The 24,773-nt window shown below is 37.5% G+C and overlaps 2 protein-coding genes and 2 pseudogenes across 5 annotated transcripts; 3 read left to right on the forward strand and 1 right to left on the reverse strand.

Annotated features, from left to right (window-relative positions):
• The first annotated feature begins 1,219 nt into the window (after positions 1 to 1,219).
• On the forward strand, positions 1,220 to 11,788 carry LOC125193958 (glycoside hydrolase family 2 protein). 2 transcript variants are annotated; one of them, XM_048091918.2, is made up of 18 exons: positions 1,220 to 1,366; positions 2,406 to 2,551; positions 3,223 to 3,459; positions 3,855 to 4,001; positions 4,129 to 4,207; positions 4,948 to 5,131; positions 5,402 to 5,467; positions 5,970 to 6,248; positions 7,205 to 7,411; positions 7,505 to 7,808; positions 8,422 to 8,581; positions 8,688 to 8,796; positions 9,358 to 9,493; positions 9,647 to 9,702; positions 9,779 to 10,078; positions 10,171 to 10,293; positions 10,487 to 11,170; positions 11,449 to 11,788. In XM_048091918.2, the coding sequence occupies exons 2-18, from the start codon at positions 2,422 to 2,424 to the stop codon at positions 11,620 to 11,622; spliced, it is 3,375 nt and encodes a 1,124-aa protein (XP_047947875.1). In that variant the 5' UTR covers positions 1,220 to 1,366; positions 2,406 to 2,421; the 3' UTR covers positions 11,623 to 11,788. The 2 variants fall into 2 exon arrangements, with proteins under 2 accessions (XP_047947875.1, XP_047947876.1); XM_048091919.2 differs by having other exon boundaries at positions 1,236 to 1,366; positions 2,400 to 2,551.
• Positions 11,789 to 13,376: 1,588 nt separating this feature from the next.
• Positions 13,377 to 16,716, forward strand: LOC125194508 (uncharacterized; annotated as a pseudogene). Its single transcript, XR_016128804.1, has 5 exons — positions 13,377 to 13,921; positions 14,168 to 14,622; positions 15,203 to 15,321; positions 15,584 to 15,680; positions 16,246 to 16,716. The product of XR_016128804.1 is annotated as an uncharacterized LOC125194508 (transcript).
• Positions 16,717 to 17,254: 538 nt separating this feature from the next.
• On the reverse strand, positions 17,255 to 20,116 carry LOC125194507 (phosphatidylinositol 4-phosphate 5-kinase 6-like; annotated as a pseudogene). Its single transcript, XR_016128805.1, has 6 exons — positions 18,892 to 20,116; positions 18,555 to 18,722; positions 18,307 to 18,472; positions 18,115 to 18,234; positions 17,845 to 18,038; positions 17,255 to 17,768 (listed from the first exon to the last, which is right to left on the reverse strand). The product of XR_016128805.1 is annotated as a phosphatidylinositol 4-phosphate 5-kinase 6-like (transcript).
• A 1,570-nt stretch (positions 20,117 to 21,686) lies between these two features.
• LOC125197121 (hydroxyproline O-arabinosyltransferase RDN2-like) lies at positions 21,687 to 24,104 on the forward strand. Its single transcript, XM_048095825.2, has 8 exons — positions 21,687 to 22,327; positions 22,408 to 22,475; positions 22,554 to 22,755; positions 22,834 to 22,931; positions 23,024 to 23,093; positions 23,195 to 23,266; positions 23,382 to 23,495; positions 23,764 to 24,104. The coding sequence occupies exons 1-8, from the start codon at positions 21,950 to 21,952 to the stop codon at positions 23,854 to 23,856; spliced, it is 1,095 nt and encodes a 364-aa protein (XP_047951782.1). The 5' UTR covers positions 21,687 to 21,949; the 3' UTR covers positions 23,857 to 24,104.
• The last annotated feature ends 669 nt before the right edge of the window (positions 24,105 to 24,773 follow it).

The following is a 24,773-nucleotide window of genomic DNA, read 5'->3' on the forward strand; positions in this document are numbered from 1 at the left end:
AACACAAGATCAGAAGATTCAGAATATGGCTCAGGTCGCACACACACGACTTCACAGGGCCAAGGACCTCCTCAATCTTCACCAACAAGCCTCAAGGGAGCACCGAGAAGTAACCAAACCCTAACCCTAGGGATACTCCAATTGCTACAACACAGAGACCACTCAGATGCACTGATCTCACATCCAACCTCCTCAACACTGCTACGCGCCACAAGAACTCTCAAAGAACCCTCAATCTCACACAAATCCAACAAGGAAGTTGGATTAACCCTAGATCTGAGAAGGAACGCTCAAGCACTCTCTTCACACAGAATCAAACCGAGGAATCTCTCTAGAACCGAGAAACCACGGTGGAAGCAGGATATCGAAGCAGATGACCGGCGAACGAAGCCGGAATCTTAGAGAGAGAGTAGAGAGAAGCGAGAAAGCAGTCAACCAGAGCAAGAGAGGAGAGAGAGAGAGAATAGAACTGAACAGACTCGGAATGTAATGAGTCTTAAGACTCATAACAAACACAACCCTGGATCCAACGGCCAACAACCGTGATCCGCGTGAGACAGCCACGTGGCAGCCATCGGAGCATCCCTTTAAGTTATCGGGCCACAACCATTATGGGTCACCAATACACTTGGGCCTCTGAATTAATTCAGCCCAGCTGAATTAATCAAACCCAAATACAATTAGGTCCATAATAACTCACAGAAAGTTTAAAATTGAATGATAGAGTAGTGGTAAAAAAATTTAAAGATAAAGATAGTGATAAAAAAATTAAAATGTAAGTTATTTTAAGATAGTTTTAGTTCATACGAGGGATATGTACTCGTGAACTAAACGGTTACCGTGAACTAAATGGATCTAAAAATAATATAATTGATACCTCAAAATAACATTTGTATTTAGTTATTTCGTGATACATTAGAATTTTGTTATTTTTATATAGTAGGGTAGGAGTACAATATACATTTATCATTTTGTTATTTTTATATACAATATATATATATACATTTACCTTTTCCCTAAAATAAATTTGTACGCATTAATATAAGAGTCGTTTATTATATAATCCGTACCAAATTATTGAAATTGCAATAATACATTACTCACAATAGTAGTAGTATTATCCAACCAATACCAATCCAACATTTCATTGACCCAATCGATTACTATTAGTGGACGGTTGCCCTAAACCCAGACTAGGGTAATGTTTTCCACATGACTAAATGAGATCTGAACCAAATTCGAATATTCTAAAAATGGAAGGCTCGAAAAAGAAATAGTGTATTTTTAAGTTTTAATAGTGGAACCGAGGAACACTCCACTCAATCACTCATCCTTCTCCACTTCAATTCATCTTACCTCCTACTTGGTATACTCTCTCACTCTCTCTGATTTGTATGAATGAATATCTTAATTGGATGAAATACAATATCCGACTCCTCATTATATGATTTTGAGTATATAATTTTGGCTTTTTTTGAGCAGATGATTACTGATTCTGATTCCTAGTTTGACCATTAATATTTCCTAATTTCGTATACACGATGGCAAGTTCCAGTTGATTTCAGTATATTTGGGGAGTTGTTGGTAATGTAATTGATCATATAACTGATGTTTTTGGTACTATGATTGCCACCAAAGCGTGTTAGTGGTGGAGACTGTTCAAATTCATGTGATTTTCTGTATTTGTTGGTTACTCTATTTCTCCATTGGCATGAATAGTATTAGGAAGCTGATTACCTAGTGTCTTGGTAGGTTTTTCATGGTGGTTCGTGAAGTTCATTCTGTTTCTAATTTTGTGACTGGTATCGGGTGCTTAGACGGTGGCAGGGATGTGTGTGTCGACAAATTTGCATTTACTATGTGCCAATAAAGAACATGGAGTCTACTCTTTCACATATTTTATGGACAAGAAACCTACAAACATCACCTGTTTTGGAGGTTCACCATAACCGTCTTTTTGAAAGTTTTACATTTGAAGAGTTAATTATGAATCCTTGATATTATAACAAATTGAGCTGAAATATGGAGCCCTCAACTGAGAAAAAATTTCATTTTGGTTTGAATCACGCAATCAGGCTGATTAAAATCATTTTGGCATCCCATTTTGTAGTCCTTTCTTGATTAATGTACCATATTGTTAGTATTATGCTTTTGGTCCTGCTGTTAGGAATTGGTTCCCTTTATTGCTGAAGGAAAATTATTTTTTCCTTATATATTTATCAATTTATGTATTGATAGAGGAGATCATTTTTCTACATCCATGCATAAAGTACAGAACATAAATTTTCAAATCAGAGCATCGTAAGATGGTTATAATGTAGATTTTGTCCAGGCTACATGGTTTTCTTTAACGCCAGTGTTCACTTTTGCTGATTTAATCAAAGATCTAATATCTGCAGTTGTAGGTTTTGGCTCTTGTACATGGGCTCATTGGTTGGTCAACTTGCTTTAACTCCAAAGAATGGTCATAAGATATGGGAGGATCCATCTTTCATCAAGTGGAGGAAGAGAGATGCTCATGTTCCTATGCACTGCCATGAATCTATTGAAGGTTGGCTTTGTTCTTTGGTTTTACACTACTCTGAGGTTGCATTTAGACTGGAGTATATGCTTTGAGGAGAGGAATGCCATCGTATAAAGTGGTTACAATTCTAAGATGATCGCGCAAAATATAGTTTAATGGTTCAAATTGTTTATAAGACGAGTTCATCCAAAGATTTAAATTGATATTTTTGCTATAGATTTGAATTCTTTTTCCTATAATCCAAATGCAGCCTAAATTGTCTCCATGTTAGTTACTTCTGAGAGGTCAACATGTTTTCAAAGTTCAAACAGTTCTCCTTAAGACTAATTATCTAATGTAATGTTTCTTAGACAAACTTTGTCACGACTTGCTTCTAAGTTTTCCTTTGCTTTGTTTATAAGGAAAAATTATTTTCTTTGCACCTTATTTTCTTGTAATTGAGATATTGGCTTCAACATTAAGACTATCATGTTGATAAGGAAGAGTTGTTTCAAGGATTTCTCTTCCTGCTATATTCTGATTTGGCTATGGAAGAGAGAAAAATCACCCATTTTAAAATTGGCTAGAAAATGTTATTAAATGCTCACTAACATTCTACAATAGCATAAGCAATTCTGATTATTGTGTTAGGGAGAGGTGGAGTGGGTGGGTTGTGCATTTGAATCATGTGACTAAAATTTGATGTTGTTACTGATTAGGCTCTTTGAAGTACTGGTATGAGCGCAACAAAGTGAGTATCTTGGTGTCAAAGGAAGCTGTTTGGGACGATGATGCTGTTGTAAAGGCAATTGACTGTGCTGCATACTGGGTCAAGAACTTGCCTTTCGTCAAGTCCTTGTCTGGAGATTGGAAATTCTTTTTGGCCCCCAATCCCACTGATGCTCCTGAATTTTATGACAGTTCATTTCAAGATTCTACATGGAATACTATACCAGGTAATTTCTCTGCTTTTTCCGTAGACTTGTAGTAACAAGGTTATAAACATTGCATAGTGAAGTACTACACACATGTAATATGCTGAAATCTGTATAAACAGAGTTCAATATACAATTTTGGGTATAGAACCCATATAAAAATACATAGGTTACCCATTGTATAAGAAATACATATACCTAATATATCTATATTCCTATAACCTTGGGAATAAAAACTTTTTCTGCAACATTCCCACACGATAAAAGCATTACATATAGTGACAGATCAAGCTTACAGTGGTCTCAAACTGTTATGCCTCTTTTATGGGATAGGTTATGAAATTTTCTGTGCATATTTGTGCACTGAAATGATAGCACCAGCTTCGTTACTTATTCTGATACAATTTTTTTTCCAGTGCCCTCCAGTTGGCAGATGCATGGATTTGACAAGCCAATCTACACAAATGTTGTATACCCATTTCCACTTACTCCACCTAAAGTCCCAGAAGATAATCCCACTGGCTGCTACAGGACCTACTTTTTCCTTCCTAAAGAATGGGAAGGTGAGATTTTAGTGTTAGGTCTTGCTCTGTAGATAGATTATTCTAGTACTTATGGTCTCCCATAGCTACTGAGAGTTGTAATGCCATTTCCTTTGGCTGTAAACCATCCGTCAAATTGTCATTGCAGGTCGGAGGATATTCTTACATTTTGAAGCTGTTGATTCTGCCTTCTTTACCTGGGTGAATGGACACCCAACTGGATATAGGTATGTTTTTCTATTGGCTCAAGACTTTTAAATGGACATCTCATACCAAAATTTCATCGAGGAAATATTTCTTAGTTTAGAATTGCTCCAGGACTACTAGAAACTTGTACTTTGTCATATCGAATCTTTAAGTGATTGACAAATAATAATTTCTTCTACTTGTAGAAAGGTATTGGAAAGTATAGAGGGGAATATCCATGTAAATTATGCATAGGTGGTCTCGCAATATTTTCTCTGTCTCTATTAAGGCATATGAGCTACTATGCTTGAGCAAAGCTGCTTACTTATATCACTGTTTATAGAGGAGAAACCAAATTCCTATTATGGATTGGTGGATTGCTTGTCATCATATCATTATAGATGGGAATGTGGATGTGAAAGTGGACAAAAAACTAAGAAGACTTACTGTAAAGCTTCTTTGTTTTGTTAATTTCTTGGCTGTTGCTCAGCGGTATTTTTCAAAGAAACTTGTATGTCCCCCTTAAAGGTGGAACTATCCCAGTAATTGGTTGCTATCAAGTTTAGAGATATACAACCAGTATCATTGTTCACACATCGACATGTGAACATAATAAGGTGGGGATGCCTGCTCATAATAAAATGTTTTCATTTACGAATTTTAGCTGCATGTATGCTCCACATAGTACCCACTATCATGTGTAGTCGTTCATCTGTGTAGTTCCATTGTTTAAAGAGTAAGTTCTTTAATAGTACTAAAAAAACTATCCTTCTGTTGTCAGTCAAGACAGCAGACTACCAGCTGAATTTGAGATCACCGATTTTTGTTATCCATGTGGATCTGACAAGAAAAATTGTCTGGCTGTTCAAGTGATGAGATGGTCTGATGGTTCATACCTTGAAGATCAGGATCACTGGTGGTTATCTGGTATCCATCGTGATGTTTTACTTCTTGCTAAACCAAAGGTTTGTACTGTAATACAGCGGCTCCAAGTGCTTTGGCCTTGGCCATTTTATTTACTTTGCTTAATTCTTAAAGCAAATGATATAGGGATTTCTACACTAACTTTTCAAAAGATATATTTGTATAACGGGTGATCTATTACAATGAAAGGAAAATCTTGAGAATGCATGGCATTAATATTCAAATGCAGTCCTTAAGTACAGTAGGCCAACTTGCAGAATAGTATTGATACCTGTGTAAGCGATCTGATCCACGTTTCAATGAGTCCTCAGGTCTTTATTGCAGACTACTTCTTCAAATCGAGTTTGGCGGAAGATTTTTCTTGTGCAGATATACAGGTAAAATAGACAAACTGTTTTCCTAGCAATACTGAAACTAACTGAAAATGGTCTCAAGTAATCTAATGCATTGAAGCCACTACTTGCTCTACCCAACCCTTTTCACACTTTGCCATGTATCAGTAACTCACATGATGTTTCTAGAGTGGTACTGAACTGCTGCTACTGATGCAGAGCTATTATATAATTCCCTGAGCATCTAACTTGTAACTGAGATGCAGGTAAAAATGAAATTGATTAGATTGATCACCTTGTCCTTCTTCTTCCAATATATTTACTTGGTTGGAACTTTATTTATGAAAATGAGGTATAAGAGTTACGTGACGTAACTCAGTACCAACACTTTTGAAATCTAGAACTATTTCATCTGCCTTCACATAATTGAATAATTGGTTCTGAGCCAGGCAAAAGCTTATGATTTGAGTTGCCAAGAAATCAATCCTATTCTATAAGTGTTGAATGTATGAGCTCGCTACTTATGCTTTACCCATTTTCTGTCCAGGTTGAAGTTAAAATTGACAAGTCAGAAATAAATACTGAAAGCTTAGCAGAAAGTGGGAATTTTTTCAAAATATCTGAAGACAAGTTTATAGAAAACTTCACCATTGAGGCTGAAATTTTTGATTCAGAGAGTTGGTACATCGGCAATGAACATCCCAAGCTGCAAAGTACAAATGTGGCTCATCTAGAATTAACTAATTCTGTTGATTATTACCTTGGCTTCATGGGATATCAACTTAAAGGGAAACTGCAGATGCCCAAGCTGTGGACTGCTGAGCATGTAAGTGCCTTTTGACCTAGAATTTGTATAAGCTTTCTTCTCTCAATACGTAATTATATAACTACAAAGGACTCGGGTTTGCAAACTGCTGAGGTCATAAAAGAAACCTGGTTCCTCTACATGTAGACAGTTCTAGAAACATCATCAATCAAAGTAATTTCTGTATGTTCTTTTGAATATGCTTATGCTAGTGAGTTCAAGTATACAGATCAGATTTTGCTGAATAAGTGTCAGTTTTGAGAATATAACCTTGCTGCATACTGTACCATGGCAGAGATGCTAGATCAGGAATCATGCATGCATGGGATACCTAAATATGTATATGATGTCAGAAGTTAAACAGTCATCTATTGAGTAACCATCTTTCAGCCATGCTGCTGTAGTTCCAGAAATTTCCATTGACTCTCTAGTATCTAGTCCTGAGATTTATTTTATTCATTTCTGTGTATAGTGGTGATGGTAGATATAAAATAAATATAATTAATATGCGGGTAGTTGTCACACAAATGGATCATTTTCGGTTGATTTCAATTCCTAACCTAGCTTTTTATCTTATTGTAAGGTATTCGTATTTCTGCCAATTTGTTTACTCAATCACATCAATAGTTAACCCAAATATACCTGAATTTCATATATATACTCCCTCCGTCCCATAAATATGGGCAATTGATATGGCGCAGGAATTAAGACAAAATTGGTAAAGTAAGAGAGAGGGGGAGAAGGGTAGTTAAAGTAGTGTTAGCGGATAGTGGGACCCACATTATTAGTAGTGTTTAATGATGGTATAAGTTGTAAATAAGTTGATGTATATGGGTAATAAATTGAGACAACTTTCAGAGAATGGAATGCACATATTTTTGTGAGACGGACGAAAATGGAAAGTGCACATATTTTTATGGGACGTAGGGAATATTATTCTTCTGGTGGACTCTTATCATTAATTTGTATAATGACAGCCAAATCTTTACACTCTTGTTGTCACCCTTAAAGATGCCTCTGGGAACATTGTTGATTGTGAATCATGCCAAGTTGGCATAAGGCAAATATCAAAAGCCCCAAAACAACTCCTTGTAAATGGACAACCTGTGAAGATAAGAGGGGTGAACAGGCATGAACACCACCCTCGTCTCGGTAAAACAAACTTGGAGTCGTGCATGGTTCAGGTAATGAATCTTATGAGTGTCTATGTCTGCTTGCATGTTCGTAGATCTGGTGCAATGCTCGTTGACATGCTTCTTTTTGTTGTATTCATCTAGGATTTAATTGTGATGAAGCAAAACAATATGAATGCCGTCAGAAACAGCCATTACCCTCAACATCCAAGGTGGTACGAGTTGTGTGATCTGTTCGGCATGTACATGATCGATGAGGCCAATATTGAAACACATGGTTTTCATCTTTCCTCCAATGTAAGGCATCCTACAATTGAACCAATTTGGGCCGCTTCCATGTTGGATCGAGTTATAGGAATGGTTGATAGGGACAAAAACCATGCTTGCATCATTTCTTGGTCTTTAGGAAATGAGTCAAGTTATGGCCCCAATCATGCTGCACTTGCAGGTATCTTTTTTTTCCCTCTGGCCTTGCTTGGCCTAGACCATTTTAAGTATATACCATATTGAAAAATTGCATGCTTCTATATTAGCACTTTATCAGCCGGCTGTCTACTCCCTCCCTCTATATGCCTGTTGTAGATCCATTACCTGAATCATAGTGACAATTAAATTTACTAGTGAAAAGTAAACTGCAACCAATCATACTAGAAATTATGAGGGCATAATTTCTCACATCATTTTTCTTCTGGTAATGTGGTTTCTGTAATATTATCATGAGACTCCTTCTGTGAAGCAGAAGGGCCACATTACACTCTATTTAAATTTTGGAGAACTTAAATGCTTAAAAAAATAATTATAGCAATATCTTGGACATTTATGATCACATTTGTGAAACTTAATCAGAAATATTACGAGTTATTGTATGTGTTATTATTTTTATAGTATCATTCATTTCTGATTTTTCTGGTATGAAAACAAATTTTATATGCTTTCTTGAAGTTTTTGGAGAGTTAATCTGTAAAGATGTATATGCATTAGCCAGTCAATTTTCTGGTGATTTGGTGATTAAAATTTAGGATTAGCTGAAGTAGTCTAAATATGACTTTATTCAATCTTAGGTTGGGTTAGAGGTAAGGATTCAACTAGGGTCTTACACTATGAAGGTGGGGGAGCCAGAACATCTTCAACAGATATTGTTTGCCCCATGTACATGCGTGTTTGGGATATGGTTAAGATTGCTCAAGATCAAGACGAATTACGTCCGTTGATACTGTGCGAGTAAGTCCCTCTATTTATTAAACGCATGCCTGTAGAAATAGAATTATTTTCCACCCAATCTCGTACAAATACTGAATCACTAATTTAGATACTAAAAAACTGCCAGATATTCACATTCAATGGGAAACAGCACTGGGAATATTCAGGAATACTGGGAAGCAATTGATAGCACATTTGGTCTTCAGGGAGGCTTTATCTGGGAATGGGTTGATCAGGTTCATATCATATTAAGTTTTACACTAGTCCTTTAATTGAATAGTTGATTTTATTTAAAAGGACCAAACTGAAAGTTATAAATCAGAGAAAGTTGGGAAGTTAGTGCAGAAAGATGCATGTCATAGGCAAATACATCCTTTACTATTTCTTCACAGATCAGATGATACAATTTGTAAGTTATAAAAGATGATGTGATGGCTAAATGTCCCTCTATCAAAAGAGGGAATATTACCTTAGTGCTTACATGGTTGTTTTCTAATTGAAGTTGGAGTGTGTATAGGACCATTAGTTGCAAATGAAGCTGTTATGATTGTTATCTATTATACTAACATACTATTACTTTCAAATACTGTGTTTGCATTGCTACATTTAGGAGGCTAATTGAGGAATATGGAAGCATTTGTTTTTTACAATAACCATCTTACTGGTTCCTCAATATGATTAATATATTTTTGTAATATTTTCTGGGAGTAATATGATTCCCTTAATATGATTAATGCAATAACAACATTTATGCTTCCCTGTGAATTAGATGATTAATATCTTTTTGCTCTTGAAAGGCACTGTTGAAGGAGAGTTCCGATGGTGCCAAACACTGGGCATACGGAGGCGATTTTGGAGATATCCCTAATGATCTGAACTTCTGTCTAAATGGCCTTGTATGGCCAGATAGAAGTCCACATCCAGCTTTGCACGGTAATAAGTGATCATCTTCCATCATGACATATGCCGCATATATATAGTACAAGAGACTAAGCTAGAATATGCCACATAACCGATGTGGGATACTTATATATTCTTAACAGTTTTTAATATTGATCTCCATTCGGTTAATTTTGTAATTTTCAGAGGTGAAATTTGTTTACCAGCCCATCAAGATTTCACTTACGGAAGGGATAGTTAAGGTGGTATCTTGTATAATCATGTTATTTTTATAATTCCTTCCTTATCATACTCCTGGAACCGAAGTTGATTTTGTAGGTTACAAACACACACTTCTTTTCTACAACACAAGACGTAGCATTCCATTGGGTGGTGCATGGGGATGGAAGTGAGCTAGGCTCAGGGATCCTCAGCCTTCCAATAATAGGGCCCCAGAAAAGTTATGACATGAACTGGGAGGCTGGCCCTTGGTATAATCCGTGGTGTACTTCAGATGCAACAGAATCTTTTTTGACAATTACTGTAAAGCTCTTGAGCTCCACTCGCTGGGCTGAAGCTGGCCATATAGTTTCGTCTGCACAAATCGAACTGCCAGTAAAACGAAACATTGTTCCTCATGTAGGTGTTCTTGCTGTAATCAGTGATGGCCTCTGGAACTGTTTTCTGGTTGTGTGGTATTACTAATATCTAATGAGTATTCTGGTTTTCAGATCATTGACTCCAACCAGCATGCCTTGTTTACTGAAGTTCTTGACGATTCTATAGAAGTTAGGAACTCAAAGCACTGGGGGATCAAGTTTAACAAACAAACTGGACTTATTGAGAGCTGGAAGGTAATTTATCATCAAGCAGCACTAAATTTCATTCTATCATTTCCTGTGTACCATTGTGACATGCTTATATGCATAGGTAGAGGTAAGCATGTTTTATACTCCGTATATGATACTTTGTTCATATGAAATTCCAGTGTATGCATGTCTGCAAGAAATATATATTAATCCTTCTGTGCAATGGAATGAACGATAGGTGGACGGGGTCCTGGTAATGAACAAAGGTATACAGCCATGCTTTTGGAGAGCACCCACGGATAATGACAAGGGGGGTGACGCAGAAAGTTATCTTTCTAAGTGGAAACTTGCGAAACTGAACAATTTGACTTTTGTGATAGAGAGTTGCACGGTTGTTGATGTTTCAAATAATCTAGTAAAAATTGCCATGACCTATCTTGGCATTCCTAGTGATGCAGATAAAAACTCATCTCAACCAGAAGCTTGTTTATTCAAAGTTGATTTATTCTACTCAATTTATGGTTCTGGCGATGTTGTACTGGAATGCAATGTAAAACCAAATTCTGATCTACCACCTTTGCCTCGAGTGGGGATTGAGTTTCACTTGGACAAATCACTGGACCAGATCAAATGGTATGGAAGAGGGCCTTTTGAATGCTATCCTGATCGAAAAGCTGCTGCACATGTTGGCTTGTACGAGCAGGATGTTTGTGGCTTGCATGTGCCATACATATTTCCAGTTGAATGTGCAGGGCGGACAGATGTTAGGTGGGTGACATTTCAAAACAAGAATGGTTGTGGGATTTATGCTTCCACTTACGGAGGGTCTCCACCGATGCAACTGAATGCAAGTTACTACGGCACTGCTGAGCTTGAGAGGGCAACACACAATGAGAAACTAGTTAAGGGAGAAGACATTGAGGTACTCTCTTGCTGCTCCTCCTATATCCTTCTTATCTTCCTCCAATCGAATACTTAGTTCTTTTCCCTTTATGTCCCCACTAAAGCATTGCGTACCACTTGATTAATCATCCCAAGAACATAACAAATTGTTTGGTGATCATAGCCTTTTATCATTTATCGGACAAGCGTCATCCTAAGTTTTTAGGCGACAACCACAACAATAGATTTGTGGTTGTCTTGCCCAACGATCTTGCATCAATATCCAGATTTGTTGGTGACATTTTGGTGGTTGCACAGGTGCATCTTGACCACAAGCACATGGGTATAGGTGGAGACGACAGCTGGTCTCCTTGTGTCCACGAGAAATATCTTGTGCCTGCTGTGCCTTACTCATTCACCGTCAGGCTATCGCCTCTGATTGCTCCCACGACAGGTCAATCCATTTACAGATCCCAGCTCCAAAAGAAGTGAATTTCGATAATTGTTCTGCTTTGTTTTTGTCTTACCTTTGACATTATGTTCACACCACTTGGTGCTGTATCAGTATGGCTACTCATATGTCCTCTTTTTACTAATAAGATAAGCCATCAACAGCTCTATGTACTTTTGACAAGAATTAGTGCCTGGTTCAATTTCCTATTGTGTTTTGGACGCTGTATCTTTTGATAATTGTTAAACAATATGTTCATGAATGCCAAATTTGAAAGTTCACTGTTAACGTATAAAACTAGAAATTTAAGCACGTGCGATATTGTGTAAAAATGGCACACGATTTGTAAAACAACGTTGCAAGCCTCCGACATAGCTTGTAAAAGAGCTGTGTGTGTAAAGCTATGGGCGCACACGTCACTGATCCGCCTCAGACCAATGGCTTGGTGCATGGTGCACACACCACCCCCTCTGCTATTGGTTTCTATTTTAGAGTGAAGTACATATTTAGTCCTTAGAGTCTGAGGTTGTGTCCCTAGCAAAAGCAAAAAGAAGTATGGTTAGTCTCTAACATTTAAAATACTCACGTATGAGTTTTTTAGGATGAAACACCTCTCAGCCATGAAGGATAGCTTTGTCCATTCCTAATTCCTTCTCACATGCGATGCTGATTCTTTTGTTGATTTGAAAAAAAAACATACTTCCTCCGTCCCATAATAAGAGTTATATTTTGTCATTTTGGTCCATTCAATAATAATTGTCACATTTCATTTTTTACCATAAGTAAGTCTCATATTCTACTAGTTCACTTCATTCACTATTATAAAACTAATATAAAAAAGTGTACTCCATATTCCTTCAATTTTTCCAACCCATATCCTTTACGTACATGTTTTAAAACTCGTGCCTACACCAAATGTGACTCTTATGTGGGACGAAGGGAGCATTTACTTTTGCACTAAATCTTTTATTCAACAATGAATAAAAGATTGTTCATTCACATACATTAGGAGATAATATGGGAGTTCTAGTATTTCCTATTTCACTCCTTCTCACCAGTATGATCCCAGTGTTCTAAATTGAGTATTGATTTTAACAAATTTTCACCAATTCACTTTTTTGTATCCACTACCATTCATACTTGACAAACTTAAAGAAAATGTAAAGTTTTCAAAATATAGTTCAACTAGGAGCACTATATTTTATTTAGCAAAATTAAATAATTTGTTAAAAGAATTAAAATAGATAAAGAGATGAGACAAGTTTGACATAGAAAGATAGGGGATTGAAATTTATTTGAGAAATATATGGGAGAAAAAAATGGGAGATAGAACTCACGTATTATCTCTTAATGTATGGGAGGAAAAAATAGGAGAGAGAAATAAATACTCATCTCATCCTATAAAAATAGAATGAATATATTTTTTTGTCGGTCCCATAGAAACAATTGTCGATTGAAATTAATAATGTATGTAGAGTGTGAAAATAGATACTATTAACTTTCTTTTAAGTTGATTATCCTCTCTTCTGATATTTCAGAAAAAAGGTCGAGATTCAAGATATATATTTAATTTATGATTAAACTTATTTCAATGTTCTCCCTCAGTCCTACAGTCATACTAACTCTTTGACTTTTCTACCCTCGTTTTATAAAAATGGTTTAATAAATAGTTAAAAAGAGGAATGAAGGGAGTAATTGATAAAGATATTAGCAGCTCAATAATTCCATGAAATAGTTAGTTGTCGATTGCAATTATCAATTATGGCTTTCCAATCGAGCAGCTTAGTATTATCTTCTTCATCAACGTGCAACTTTCTTCCATGGACTGACACTCTCCAAATTCCAATTCCATCTTTCCACTCGGAGCCGCTGTAAATGTGGATTATCCGCTGAAGATGATTTCAAATTTGTGCTTCATGATGCGCTTGATTCTTCCGGCATCGATGCGTCTCACGCGCCAGGGTCAATTTTATCTGCTTTAAGTAAAATTTTTCATGTGGCGTGGCTGCTTGTTGATGAATGGAATAGTTTGTGAACTCAACTATTCGATCAATTTTACTGCGAAATTCGGTAATCTGCAGCGATTATTCTAAGTAGGTCGGGATCAATACGGAAAGCATTATCATGGTTTATATCTAAATTTAATTAAATTTAGAATTTACAGTCTAGTCTTCTAAGTGTGTTTGCAGAATCAGAATGATAGTATTGATTTTCATCACTCAGAATTCTGGAATCTGCAAGCAAGTTTTTGTGTGATAGTTGGCGGAAGAATGTGTTGAATGTCATGTTGAAATTGTTTACAGAATGTGCTGTGATTCTTGTTGAGGAATGTGGAATAATGTGAGTCAATGGTAGTGGTCATACAACTTGTTAAGAGAATTTACATTATGTACATAATGGATGTGGCTGTTATATCAAAAGATTGATTTTACCTCTTTTGTTAGTAAACCCTGCTGACAGTGGCACAAAAAGATAGTAATTGTTTGGAAGTAGAAATATCTTTTGTGATTTCTTCTCCTTTGATTCAGAAGTTATTTTTATGTTTGTCTTGTGGGATCAATGTTTAACTATGTCTCTGTTGAACAGGCTGCAAGGGTAGGCTTTTGCTCGCTGATAAAAGAGTTCTCTGACATTGAGAGAGGAACAAGTATCGCTGTTAATAGAGGGGTAGATTTAGCCAGAGCAGCTCTTCATATCACAGCTGAAGATGACCCCCTCATCTCGCACTCTTCTGTTCCATTGCCAGTTGATTAGATTAGATACCCTCTCCATGGGATTTTGCTCTCAATACAGCTCCTCATTTAGATCCTCACCCGACAATTTTCTTGACTGTTTAGAACGATACCTATACCTCTGTTTCCATGCTCTCCCTTATATACTCAGAGATTCTACAGATTCTTCACATGTTGGGTGTCCTGAATTTTGATGTAGAAATCTTCTTTCCCCGTGATTTACATAGTTCTCCCAGAGGGTATCTAAAACAAAAGAGCAAAGAATCTGATCAATCACATATTATGACATCACAATCTTTACTAGTGGAGGTGATAATTTTGTTAATTGCTGTCTAGTTAAATATGGGCCATATGATCCTTTACGGAAGGTCAGTTGTGGGAATCCTTCTGAACTTGTCCTGCATGATCTTTGACTAGACTGTGTTTGATGGTTGCGTTTGCTCCTTTTATATCTTGGTATTTGAAATCACATTGGAGAACTTCCTAGTCAGACCAAGTATGTAGGAGCCCCTGAGTAAATATTACAATTAATGTGTTTGTAGGCATCCAACATTGTACTCCATTAGTTATGCTTCCATTTCACCTAGATATGCCAGATGCCATTTTTATTATTTTGCTATGAAAAGACCAAGCCTCACATGTTGAACTTTAAATCAAATCTAAGATATATTCACTGGGTAAATAACCTTATAATTTTCCATCTAAGACTCCAAGAATTCTGTTTATCCTTTAACATCTTTTAACACAGATTTAACTGAGTCGGCAACCAGTTTATTTATCATCAAATTTAATGATATGTGCTAGGGGAAAGAACAATTCCTCAATATACCCTTGGGATCTTGGAATTAAAGGGTTGGTGGTAACCTAATGTTGTTCCCATTTTGTGCAGATACTGAAAGATTTAAAGAATGCTTTCTGGCCATATCAACTTGATCATGCTAGGAGTTCATTCCTAAGGGCCGCAGAAGCTGCTCATTGCGTCACTGGTGCCAACAATGCTAATGAAAGGTAGTATATACAATCTATATAGGTGTCGTTCGGTTGCTATAACTAATTATCATATGATTGTCTATAAGTATTATTTTAGTTGTAGGGAGAATGTCTAGACTCATTATCATATAATTATTCATCTATGATTAAGTTGTGAGATTCAATCTCATGAACCAAACATAATATGCATTCAATCATGAGATATAATCCTTCAAAATGATCGGGCCCATAATGAAGGATGCTTTCTTTTCCGTGCTCCATCCTACTTTGCTCAATACAGTGCCTCATGGCTTGCCTCTGCCAAGGTTGCCCGCCATCGGCTGCAACGAGGTTTTGGACTAGTGTTCATTTTGGAGATATGCGTCGTGCATTATCAGGTATCTTACTCTATGGTATTCCTGCTCCAGTCACTTTAATTGGCCATTATCTACTGAACATGGTGAATACATTCTTTCATAAGTTTGGTAAAGGTTTCTAATAGACAGACATGATTTCAGAAAAGTCCTAGAATAAGATACTGGGAACATGTTTGGTTAATCTTCTTTATTTAGAACTTTTACTACTTCCAGTTTACTTACATGACCACTTCATCTGAAACTTCAAGATATTTGTGAGGAAAATTGTCTAATATCCAGTGAATTACTTGACATCAAAGCCATTTTAGTGGAACCTTTACAATAATATGGCAGCTGTGAGATCTGATCTTGTTACCCTCTACCAAGGCTTTGTTGAATAATCATCTTATTCATAAGTATAACTATTGACAATTAGAACCATTGGATATTTACCAACAATGATGAGATGTAATCGTCTGAACAACATAATATAACCCAAGATACACTCTTCGAAGACTCTAGCTTGTGCATACCTGGTGTTGGTGAACTAGCTTTCCAGAGGTGCCCTTATTTCATTATCATTTTAACAATTTATGCCTTGTAACAGCATGTGAACACCTTATTGTACTGAAGCATGATCCTAAGGAACGAAGAGACTATGCTGTACTCCTCTACCATTATGGATATTACGAGGAAGCACTGCAGTTCCTTAAGCATTACGAGGAGTACTTAATTGTTTTTAGTTGAGTGACTCAATGTTGCATTTTATTTGCAGTAGCAAACTGGTTCGGACACCAATGTCGAGGAAGAAGCCGTAGAGAAACTAGTAGTACGACTGAACCTGATTTTGATGGAGGTTGGTTGGTCAAAACAACCGGAGCCCAGGAATATCCTTTTCAAAAACTCTGAACCATGGTAATATCCAGGTCTTATTTCATTTTGCTAATGTTGTAATATAATGTGTACATATCATATATATTCCCTTGTATAATTGTATTTGTATAGCTGATGAGTTTATATTAGAGACACATAGGAAATAGTTTATGGGAATCCAGCCTCTATTTTTGTTGTTCTCTTATTTCCCCATTTCAGTTGACGAGTTGCAGATATGGCTGATATGGCGAAAATTATCTAAATCGGTTAGAAAATATATTTTCAACTTGAGCATCAAAATGACATTGAAATGGCTCCAGTGTGGTGCTGAAAGTATATTTTTGACGTTGTTTTGATGCTTAACCGAAAAATATATTTCCACATAATTTAAAAATTAAATTAAATTATCCAAATTAACTTGAGTTTTCCACCTCAGTATCCAGATTATTTCAAGTCAACTTCTTTTTGCAATAATTCAAAGGTCAGACCATTTCTACATGGCCAAAGACAAGCCAAAAAATGTAATAATGGTAAGCATTAATCAAAGTATATGAAAAGTAAAAACTATTCCGAATTCTAAGTAGGAAACATGACGAGGTACTAATAATTGGTACTATGTTTCCTTGTATTGTATATTATCTCATTGCCGTTGTTGTGTACAAAGCTTATTTTGTGTAGTGGCCTTGGACCAAAAGAATTGGTACAAAAATGGTAGCTATAAATACAACAAGATGGATCCATCATCAACCGTCTTCTGTAAAAACTCTGAATATGAAATCCCTGAAGCGTTTGGAGTATTGCTTGGGATCCACAGCTGAGATAGAGGTCGGGTCGAACTGGAATGACTTGTAGGCGTGCTCGAGCTTCTTGCTAATATCGTAGTCTTGCAGGATGTCAATGATGCCGAAAATGAGGACCACGTCGTAGTACTCCCCTGTCGGCTCTCCCACTAGCTGAGCCTCCCCATTATTTTTCCTTACTGTCAGCTCGGCTCGTGCAGGGATGTTGGCACCTAGTTTGAATGTTGTCGACCTGCCACAACCACTTGTCATTTTTTCTGATAGGAATAAGAAGATTGATTGATTTTGGGAAGCATCTTACTGGCTGAGGTCCGGTGATCCGTTGCCTAGAGGCGTTCGGGCACCCATAATTAGGGGCTCCCCGGCATTGGACAGGTCTTTGAAGTGAATGCCAACAAGAAGGCTGTAATCCATGATTCTCTCTTGTTCAAGTAAGTCACAGTCTCTGTCTATTTGACTATACACAACATAGATATTTTAGAATCAAACTAGATTCCTTAATTTGACACTAGTTTTGATTGATTGGATTATACCTGCAGAAATCTCTGAACCAAGACTTGTGCAAACGGAATATGAAGTTCAAATCGAGGTCCTTGAGGGTCATGGTTGGTTCAATCTCTGATTCGGGCTTGTCAGTTAGGCGGCCGTGGGAGGAGCCTTTCAGATCAAAGCGTCGGTGGATGGCATATTCCGTGCAAAACAGATTCCCAATGATCACAAACCGCACCTGCTTGAGTCAATCACATTATGAGAATGAATGGATGATATTAATAGCAAAATGAATGTGTGTTCTTGTTGGTTACCTTCTTCTGCGCAGCGCCAGTCAACTTCACGCAATGGAGACCGTAGAATTTGGTGACAAGGGTGTTTTCAAACGCACGGACGTGCTTATAGTAATCTGAAAGCATTCTGATAAGCACCTGCTAAACAACCATCTCTTATGTTATATCTTGTATGTTCAAGATTTGAAATTAATATAATAGATTTGAACTCACTTTTGCCTCTGACTTCTTCATGGTCTTGATCATGTATCTGTCATCGTTGGTCAAGTAGAAGAAGCTTCCACTTTTACCCGGTGAGGAGAGCTCCCGGAGAGCATCATTTCCACATATGGATATCATGTAATCAGCAGGATCCACCTTAAACAATTGCCGAAGCGCCCTGAAAGGAAATGAAAAGCCTATCTGGTGAGACTGGTGTGACTCGAGCTTAACATCTAGAGAAAACAATAACACTACCTCACCTGAAAACCAATGGACAATAGTCCTTCCATCTGAAATCACACGATTGGTGAGGCGGGGTGTGTTTGGATCCCGAAGGAGGGAACTTTGTCCATACTTTCTCCCTTGGATCAAAAGCCGAAGGTTTTAGATCAAGAGTTGTCGATGGAGCAGGTCTTCCCACAGCATGCCTACAGCAACATGAACTCGATTCAAATGTATTTGAAACTGCATTCAAGAAATCTAAACTTATGTGTTACAAAGGCTATCAGATAAACTCAAACTGTAGTGGCAACTTCACAAAAAAGACTAACATCATCCAAATCATTTTTATTCCTTGCACATTAGAAGGCAAATTACCTTATCCCTAACTGCAAATTCAACATGAGATCATAATTCTTATGCCCTTTGGATATAGTGTTCCCCTGCCTCTTGGTTGGCTTGATAACGATATGTGGCCTCCCGACCCCTCTAGCCACCGTATCCAAATCCTCAGCCCTCCCTGTCCCGGGGGACCCCTCCCCCAAATCCCTACCAGATTCAAAGCGAGCACTGCTCCCATCAAAACTATACTCAGAGCCTGCATTGCTCAACCCCCCTCCATCCACAGAGCTCGCCCTCAAATTATTCACGGCAGAATTCCTTAGAACTTCCTCCCCATCACAAGGCCAGTTCAACATCTTCATACAAGGGTAGTCACCAATCTCCTCACCAGGATGGATCCTACAATCACTCAGATTCTCCAAATACACTTCTTGAGGATCCCACTCAAAGCTACCCGAATGAGAACTCGATGGATAGTAAGTCCCGCTCTGCTCACTTTGATCCTTACTCCACACCCCAACATAGCAGCTACCATCAACCCAACGGAAGGTCCCATTGCCCCGGGGCAACCCAGCCTCCCAACTACCTTCATATCTATTCCCATTAGCCCAAACCATGATTCCATTCCCATTCATTCTCCCCCTCCTCCAATGCCCCACGTACTGGTTCCCGTTAATCCAGCTATACTTTCCCTTTCCATCAGGCAGGCCGCGACGCCAATGGCCCTCGTATTTATCCCCGTTGGAGTATTGACAGACGCCCTTACCGTGCCTGAGGTTGGATTGCCAAGCCCCAGTATACCTCTCATTAGAGGAGCCTACAAAAACGCCATCTCCCTCCATGAAGGCACTCTTGAATCCACCCTCGTAGGCGGCTCCAGAGGGCCAGGTGAACCGGCCGTGGCCCATCATCCAGCCGTGGTGCCAGTCCCCCTCGTAGGTGCAACCATCAGCCCAAGAGCATGTGCCGTGGCCGTGGGGCCAGTTGTCTGACCATTGGCCAGAGTAGGTGTCGTGGTTGGGGAAGTCCTTGTCGACGTGGGGATGCTCATCGTCCACATGGGCAACTGACATGGCTGCAAATATGCTGTTGGCCCTCCTCTTCACCGTGCCTCGAGATTTCTTCAACTTCGCTTCCCACACTTTGACAATGCCACTCATCCTCCTCCTCCTTCCAACTTTCTCTCCACTCTCATCCTTCTCCTTTCTCACCCAAGATCATATTCTGTTTCTTTCAAGAATCTCACCTCTGATATATTATCAACACTCATTTTCTCCCCTCTATGATGAGATTGAATCTCTCAAATTAGAGCATTTTCATAAGGGGATCATCAACATCCCCAGTTTTATTCTATGAACCTTTTTTCTTTTCTTTCCACTACTTATTTTTATGGAGATGATTGGCCTGTTTCCTTGTAAAAAAATCTATTTCCTCAAAATGGGTGTCAAAGATTTTATGAAACAGGAGCTATATGATTATTTGACAAGAAAAACAAAAGACAAGAACAAATCATAAGCATGCAACCTTTCTTCTACTTTTCTCTAAGGAGTTTACTATTTTTAAAAATTATGTTACATCGTTTCTTTTTACTAAATAAAGCTTGGATTTTGAGACAATTTTTTTGACGCCAAAGATTGAGCAAATACGATTGTTTTTCCTCTCCTGAATAGGCTCCTAAATCTTCTTGCGCACCTAACAAATGGAGGGATGGTAACGATAGTGGTGCTCAGTTTGGACATTCTTATTTTAGTTTGCAATTTCATCTCAAAACTCATTTTAACATTATTATTTTCTAGATCATGATAAATGATTTTATGATGATGGCGGGTGCAATAGTAGCTAATAAATTTATGCGGATGCATTGGACTTGTAATGGATCAAAATACGTTGTTTTATTCCTACTAACCGATTTACAATTATTATTAAATTTATTAATATACTCTGTATTAATTATAAGTTCATGTTATTTCTTCATTTTTTGTGGATAACATTGAGTATACGTCGTTGGTACATTTTTTTGATGTCTGAGAAAGTGTAATATTTTTGTAATCCTCTACCTTGGCAGGTTGGACAAAGGGTAGTTGATTTGCGAGAAATACTATTACTATACTATTGTCGAATAAAATCTTATCAAGAGAAGACTTGAGTTGGAGATATCCCCTCACAGATTCAAAGTTTCAAGTGTTGTTTGAGTTTGATATTATAAAAAACACTTCTTTTATTTGCATTAAGCAATGTGTCATTCACAAATTAAAGTCTTATTTAATGTATATGAAAACGGAGTACGAAAATATACTTAAATATTCAAGAAAAAATCCTTATTTGCTTTAGCTTATTCAGTTTTACAAAAGATCTCAATCTTTTTCGAAACAAAACTATTATTCAATATAATATTTAAAAATGATATTGTTTTAATTTTTTGATTGCAATGTCGCTTTGATTTAGTCGGAATCCTAAATCGTGACAAATTGACTTTAATGTCAAAATTCATGATTTTTTCACTAAATTTTCACTTTCGTATGAAAATATGAAATTTTGGGTAAAATTTGTTATTTTAGAGATAGATTGTGATAATAGTAAAGAAAATTGCATAAAGTAAATGTAGAGATATTGTGATTATACCTCGAATAGATGTACAGATATGGTGATAGTAGTAAAGTAAATGCAGAGATATTGATAAATAGTAAAGCAAATTGCATATAAATGCAGAGATACTGATAATATTAAAGCAAAGTTGCATAAAGTTTTAAAGATATTATAGACAATTAAAGAAAGAAAGTAGATTAGAGAGGAAAAAGGAATTAAAAGCGATGGATTGTGAAATGATTTTGTTTTTAAATAGCAGTGTGTACAGTGGAATCTCACATCACTCTCCATTCCTCATGTATATGTATGTAGTGTGTGTGTGTCTATTGTTGGTTTGTAATTTTTGGTGATAATCTATTATTTGTAGAGAGTTGGTTTTGGACTAATTAAGGGAGAGTGTTTAGTTCATTTTTTTTCCTTTGTATGAATGAAACACTTCAATTCTTGTTGATTAAATTCTTGAATCAACAAGACTGAATTGTTTTTGATATTTATGTGTTGAAACAATATGAGGAATCCACCAGCCTTGTTCATGGCACTCTTGTCTATTGGGAGTTTCCTCTTCACCTATAATTTTGTGTCTATAATTGTAACATCTAATGAGAAGCAGAACAAATTTGTCTTGGATCCTTTGGTTGAGATGCCAGAGCATGTGAAAAGATCGAGGAATCATCAGCGACCTTTTCACGTTGCCCTGACAGCTACCGACACGCCTTACAGCAAATGGCAGTGCCGTATAATGTACTATTGGTACAAGAATAAGAAGGATCTTCCCGGATCAAACATGGGAAAGCTCACCAGAATCCTTCATTCCGGGGGTCCAGACAACCTCATGGATGAGATTCCCACCGTCGTGGTTGATCCTCTACCCCCAGGTTTGGACCGGGTGAGACAACTCTTGCTCAGTTATATCACGCCTTTGAATTGTGCATTGAGTTAGTTGAAAATGTCATGTTATGTGTCCAGGGCTATGTTGTCTTAAATAGGCCTTGGGCTTTCGTACAATGGCTGGAGAAGTCGACGATTGAAGAAGAGTGGGTTTGCTCTCTCTTGAAAGGTATGGACTAGTTTTCGAGTTGGAAGAAAATCCTCATTTTCTGCTGCTGCTGCAGATATATAATGATGGCAGAGCCTGATCACATATTTCTAAAACCACTGCCTAATTTGGCTTACGGAGATTATCCTGTAGCGTTCCCGTTTTTCTATATCAAACCCGTAGAAAATGAGAAGCTCATTCGTAAGTTCTTCCCTGAGGCGATGGGGCCAGTGTCGAATGTTGATCCCATAGGAAACTCTCCGGTTATAATTAAGAAGGTTGAATATATGTGCTTTCTTTGTTGCTTGAATCTTGCTTGTCAAATTGGACTAATTAATGATGTTGACATACACCAGGATTTGCTGAAGGAAATTGCACCAACCTGGTTGAACGTCTCGTTGAAAATGAAAAACGATCCTGAGACGGATCGTAAGTTTGGATGGGTGTTGGAAATGTGAGCACATTTTAGAAGCATCGACTGACTATGTAGTGTGAGTTTCAAGCTTGATTTAGCGTCTTTTCTAATGTTTCGTTGTCGAATGAAAGGTATGGGTATGCGGTGGCCTCAGCTCTTCACGGGGTGCAGCATATTCTTCGGAATGACTTCATTTTGCAGGTTTTGCTCCTCATCCAGAATTGTTTCTGTAGTAAGTATTATTATTGCTAACTTTTTTTATCAGTTCAAAATTTAAATGGTATTTGCATTCTTGATTTCAGCCTCCTTATGACTTGGAAACACAAACCAAGTTTATTCTTCATTACACTTATGCATGTGACTTCAACTTGAAGGTAAAGTATGATGTGGAAATTGTGAACTCTTTTGATCATACTCGAGTCACATAAGACGACATTGTTATCTGTTTCGGGTTGACAATTGATCTCCCATGATGTGATCAATGTTCAGGGAGAGTTAATCTACCCAAAAGTTGGGGAGTGGCGTTTTGATAAGCGAGCGTATCTTGATGCACCTCCGCCTCGGAATCTTCCATTGCCTCCTCGCGGTGTCCCTGAAAGTGTGGTACGTTGTTACAGCATAGCATCAAAATTTTTATGGTGCTATTATTATGTAGAAATGTTCAAGTAGTCTGATCTGATATATAGTGTTGTTTCAACGAACTTCATCAGCTGAAAAATCGCGCGTTTTTCCTTTGGTTTATGGGCGGATGCGACATGCTAATCGCACTCTAAATGCACTCGTTGCAAATTGTGGTCTGGTTTTAGGCCATGACCAAGAAGGTATTCAACGTCCCGATGATTGCTCACTTGAACCTCGTTCGTCTATGCAGGTCACTCTTGTAAGGTTGGTGAACGAAGCGACCGCTAAGCTTCCCAATTGGCAAACAACAGAAGTTAACAGCTCTAGTATTGGGAGAAGTTGATGTATACTTAGGAAAAAACCAGGTTTAGGAGTAGCTGTGTAAGGCCTTTGTTCTTCTCCACATTTCTTTTTACAGTTTCAAATCAGGTAGCTATATATAGATTTTTCATTTGGCCAGGTAATTGTTTTAGTAAACTGCAAAAATGGTTGCATTTTTTGATACCTCATGAAAAAATATTATTACCAGAATGAATAAAGATGTAATCCCCTTTGAGACACTTTTGCACTTTTATTTTGCAGTTTTTAGCTTTTTTGGTCTTGAGATTTCCATTTTTTTGTCACCTTTATTTAATTTGTGTCTCTATTATTTGCATCTCTCCAATCAAAGCAAAGCCAAATAATTGAATAAGTACAGTAGAAAATTTTGGGAGAATGATTGCATCGAAATAGCTCAACGCTTAGAGCATTCCCATCCGTGCTCTTAGCTAAGAGCATGGAGGTGGGCCCGAACCCACTTTTACTCCTTGTCCTTAGCTAAGAGCACAACACCCACATCCGTGCTCTTAGCTAAGGACAAGCTCAAGGGTCCCACCATTCTATTATTCAATTTAAATACTCCTATTATTAAAAACATTTCTACATTATAAAAATACATTATAAAATACAAATTACATAATTAAAATACTAAAAAATAAAAATACATAATTAAAATCCTAGAAAATAAAAAATACATAATTAAAATCCTACAAATTAAAAATTACACACGTGGAAGACTAGTCCTCTATCCCCAATTGCCTCTTGAGACCCCGGATCATTTGCTCATGTGTTGCAAGTTGATCCGGAGTCATCCGAGACGTATCGTTCATATAGAGTTGACTCAAGATGGCCCACAACGAGTTGTTCGGGAGTGGAGGAGGCACAAAGGGAGCGGGGGCGGCGGCGGCGGATGGAGTCGGGGCGCGGCGGCGGGTGGTCGTC

The sequence above is a fragment of the Salvia hispanica genome, chromosome 4 (genome assembly GCF_029641045.1).
Source record: "Salvia hispanica isolate PSC_SH4W2 chromosome 4, Shi_PSC_v1, whole genome shotgun sequence".
NCBI lineage: Eukaryota > Viridiplantae > Streptophyta > Magnoliopsida > Lamiales > Lamiaceae > Salvia > Salvia hispanica.

Excerpts from the sequence above, each read along its gene's own strand:
- LOC125193958 (XM_048091918.2), top strand. The coding sequence starts at position 2,422 with ATGGGCTCATTGGTTGGTCAACTTGCTTTAACTCCAAAGAATGGTCAT. Across the intron at positions 5,468-5,969 it reads TTTCTTGTGCAGATATACAG|GTTGAAGTTAAAATTGACAA; the intron begins GTAAAATAGACA and ends TTTTCTGTCCAG. Across the intron at positions 8,582-8,687 it reads CGTCCGTTGATACTGTGCGA|ATATTCACATTCAATGGGAA; the intron begins GTAAGTCCCTCT and ends AAAAACTGCCAG.
- LOC125197121 (XM_048095825.2), top strand. The coding sequence starts at position 21,950 with ATGAGGAATCCACCAGCCTTGTTCATGGCACTCTTGTCTATTGGGAGT. Across the intron at positions 22,476-22,553 it reads AAGTCGACGATTGAAGAAGA|ATATATAATGATGGCAGAGC; the intron begins GTGGGTTTGCTC and ends CTGCTGCTGCAG. Across the intron at positions 23,094-23,194 it reads GGAATGACTTCATTTTGCAG|CCTCCTTATGACTTGGAAAC; the intron begins GTTTTGCTCCTC and ends TCTTGATTTCAG.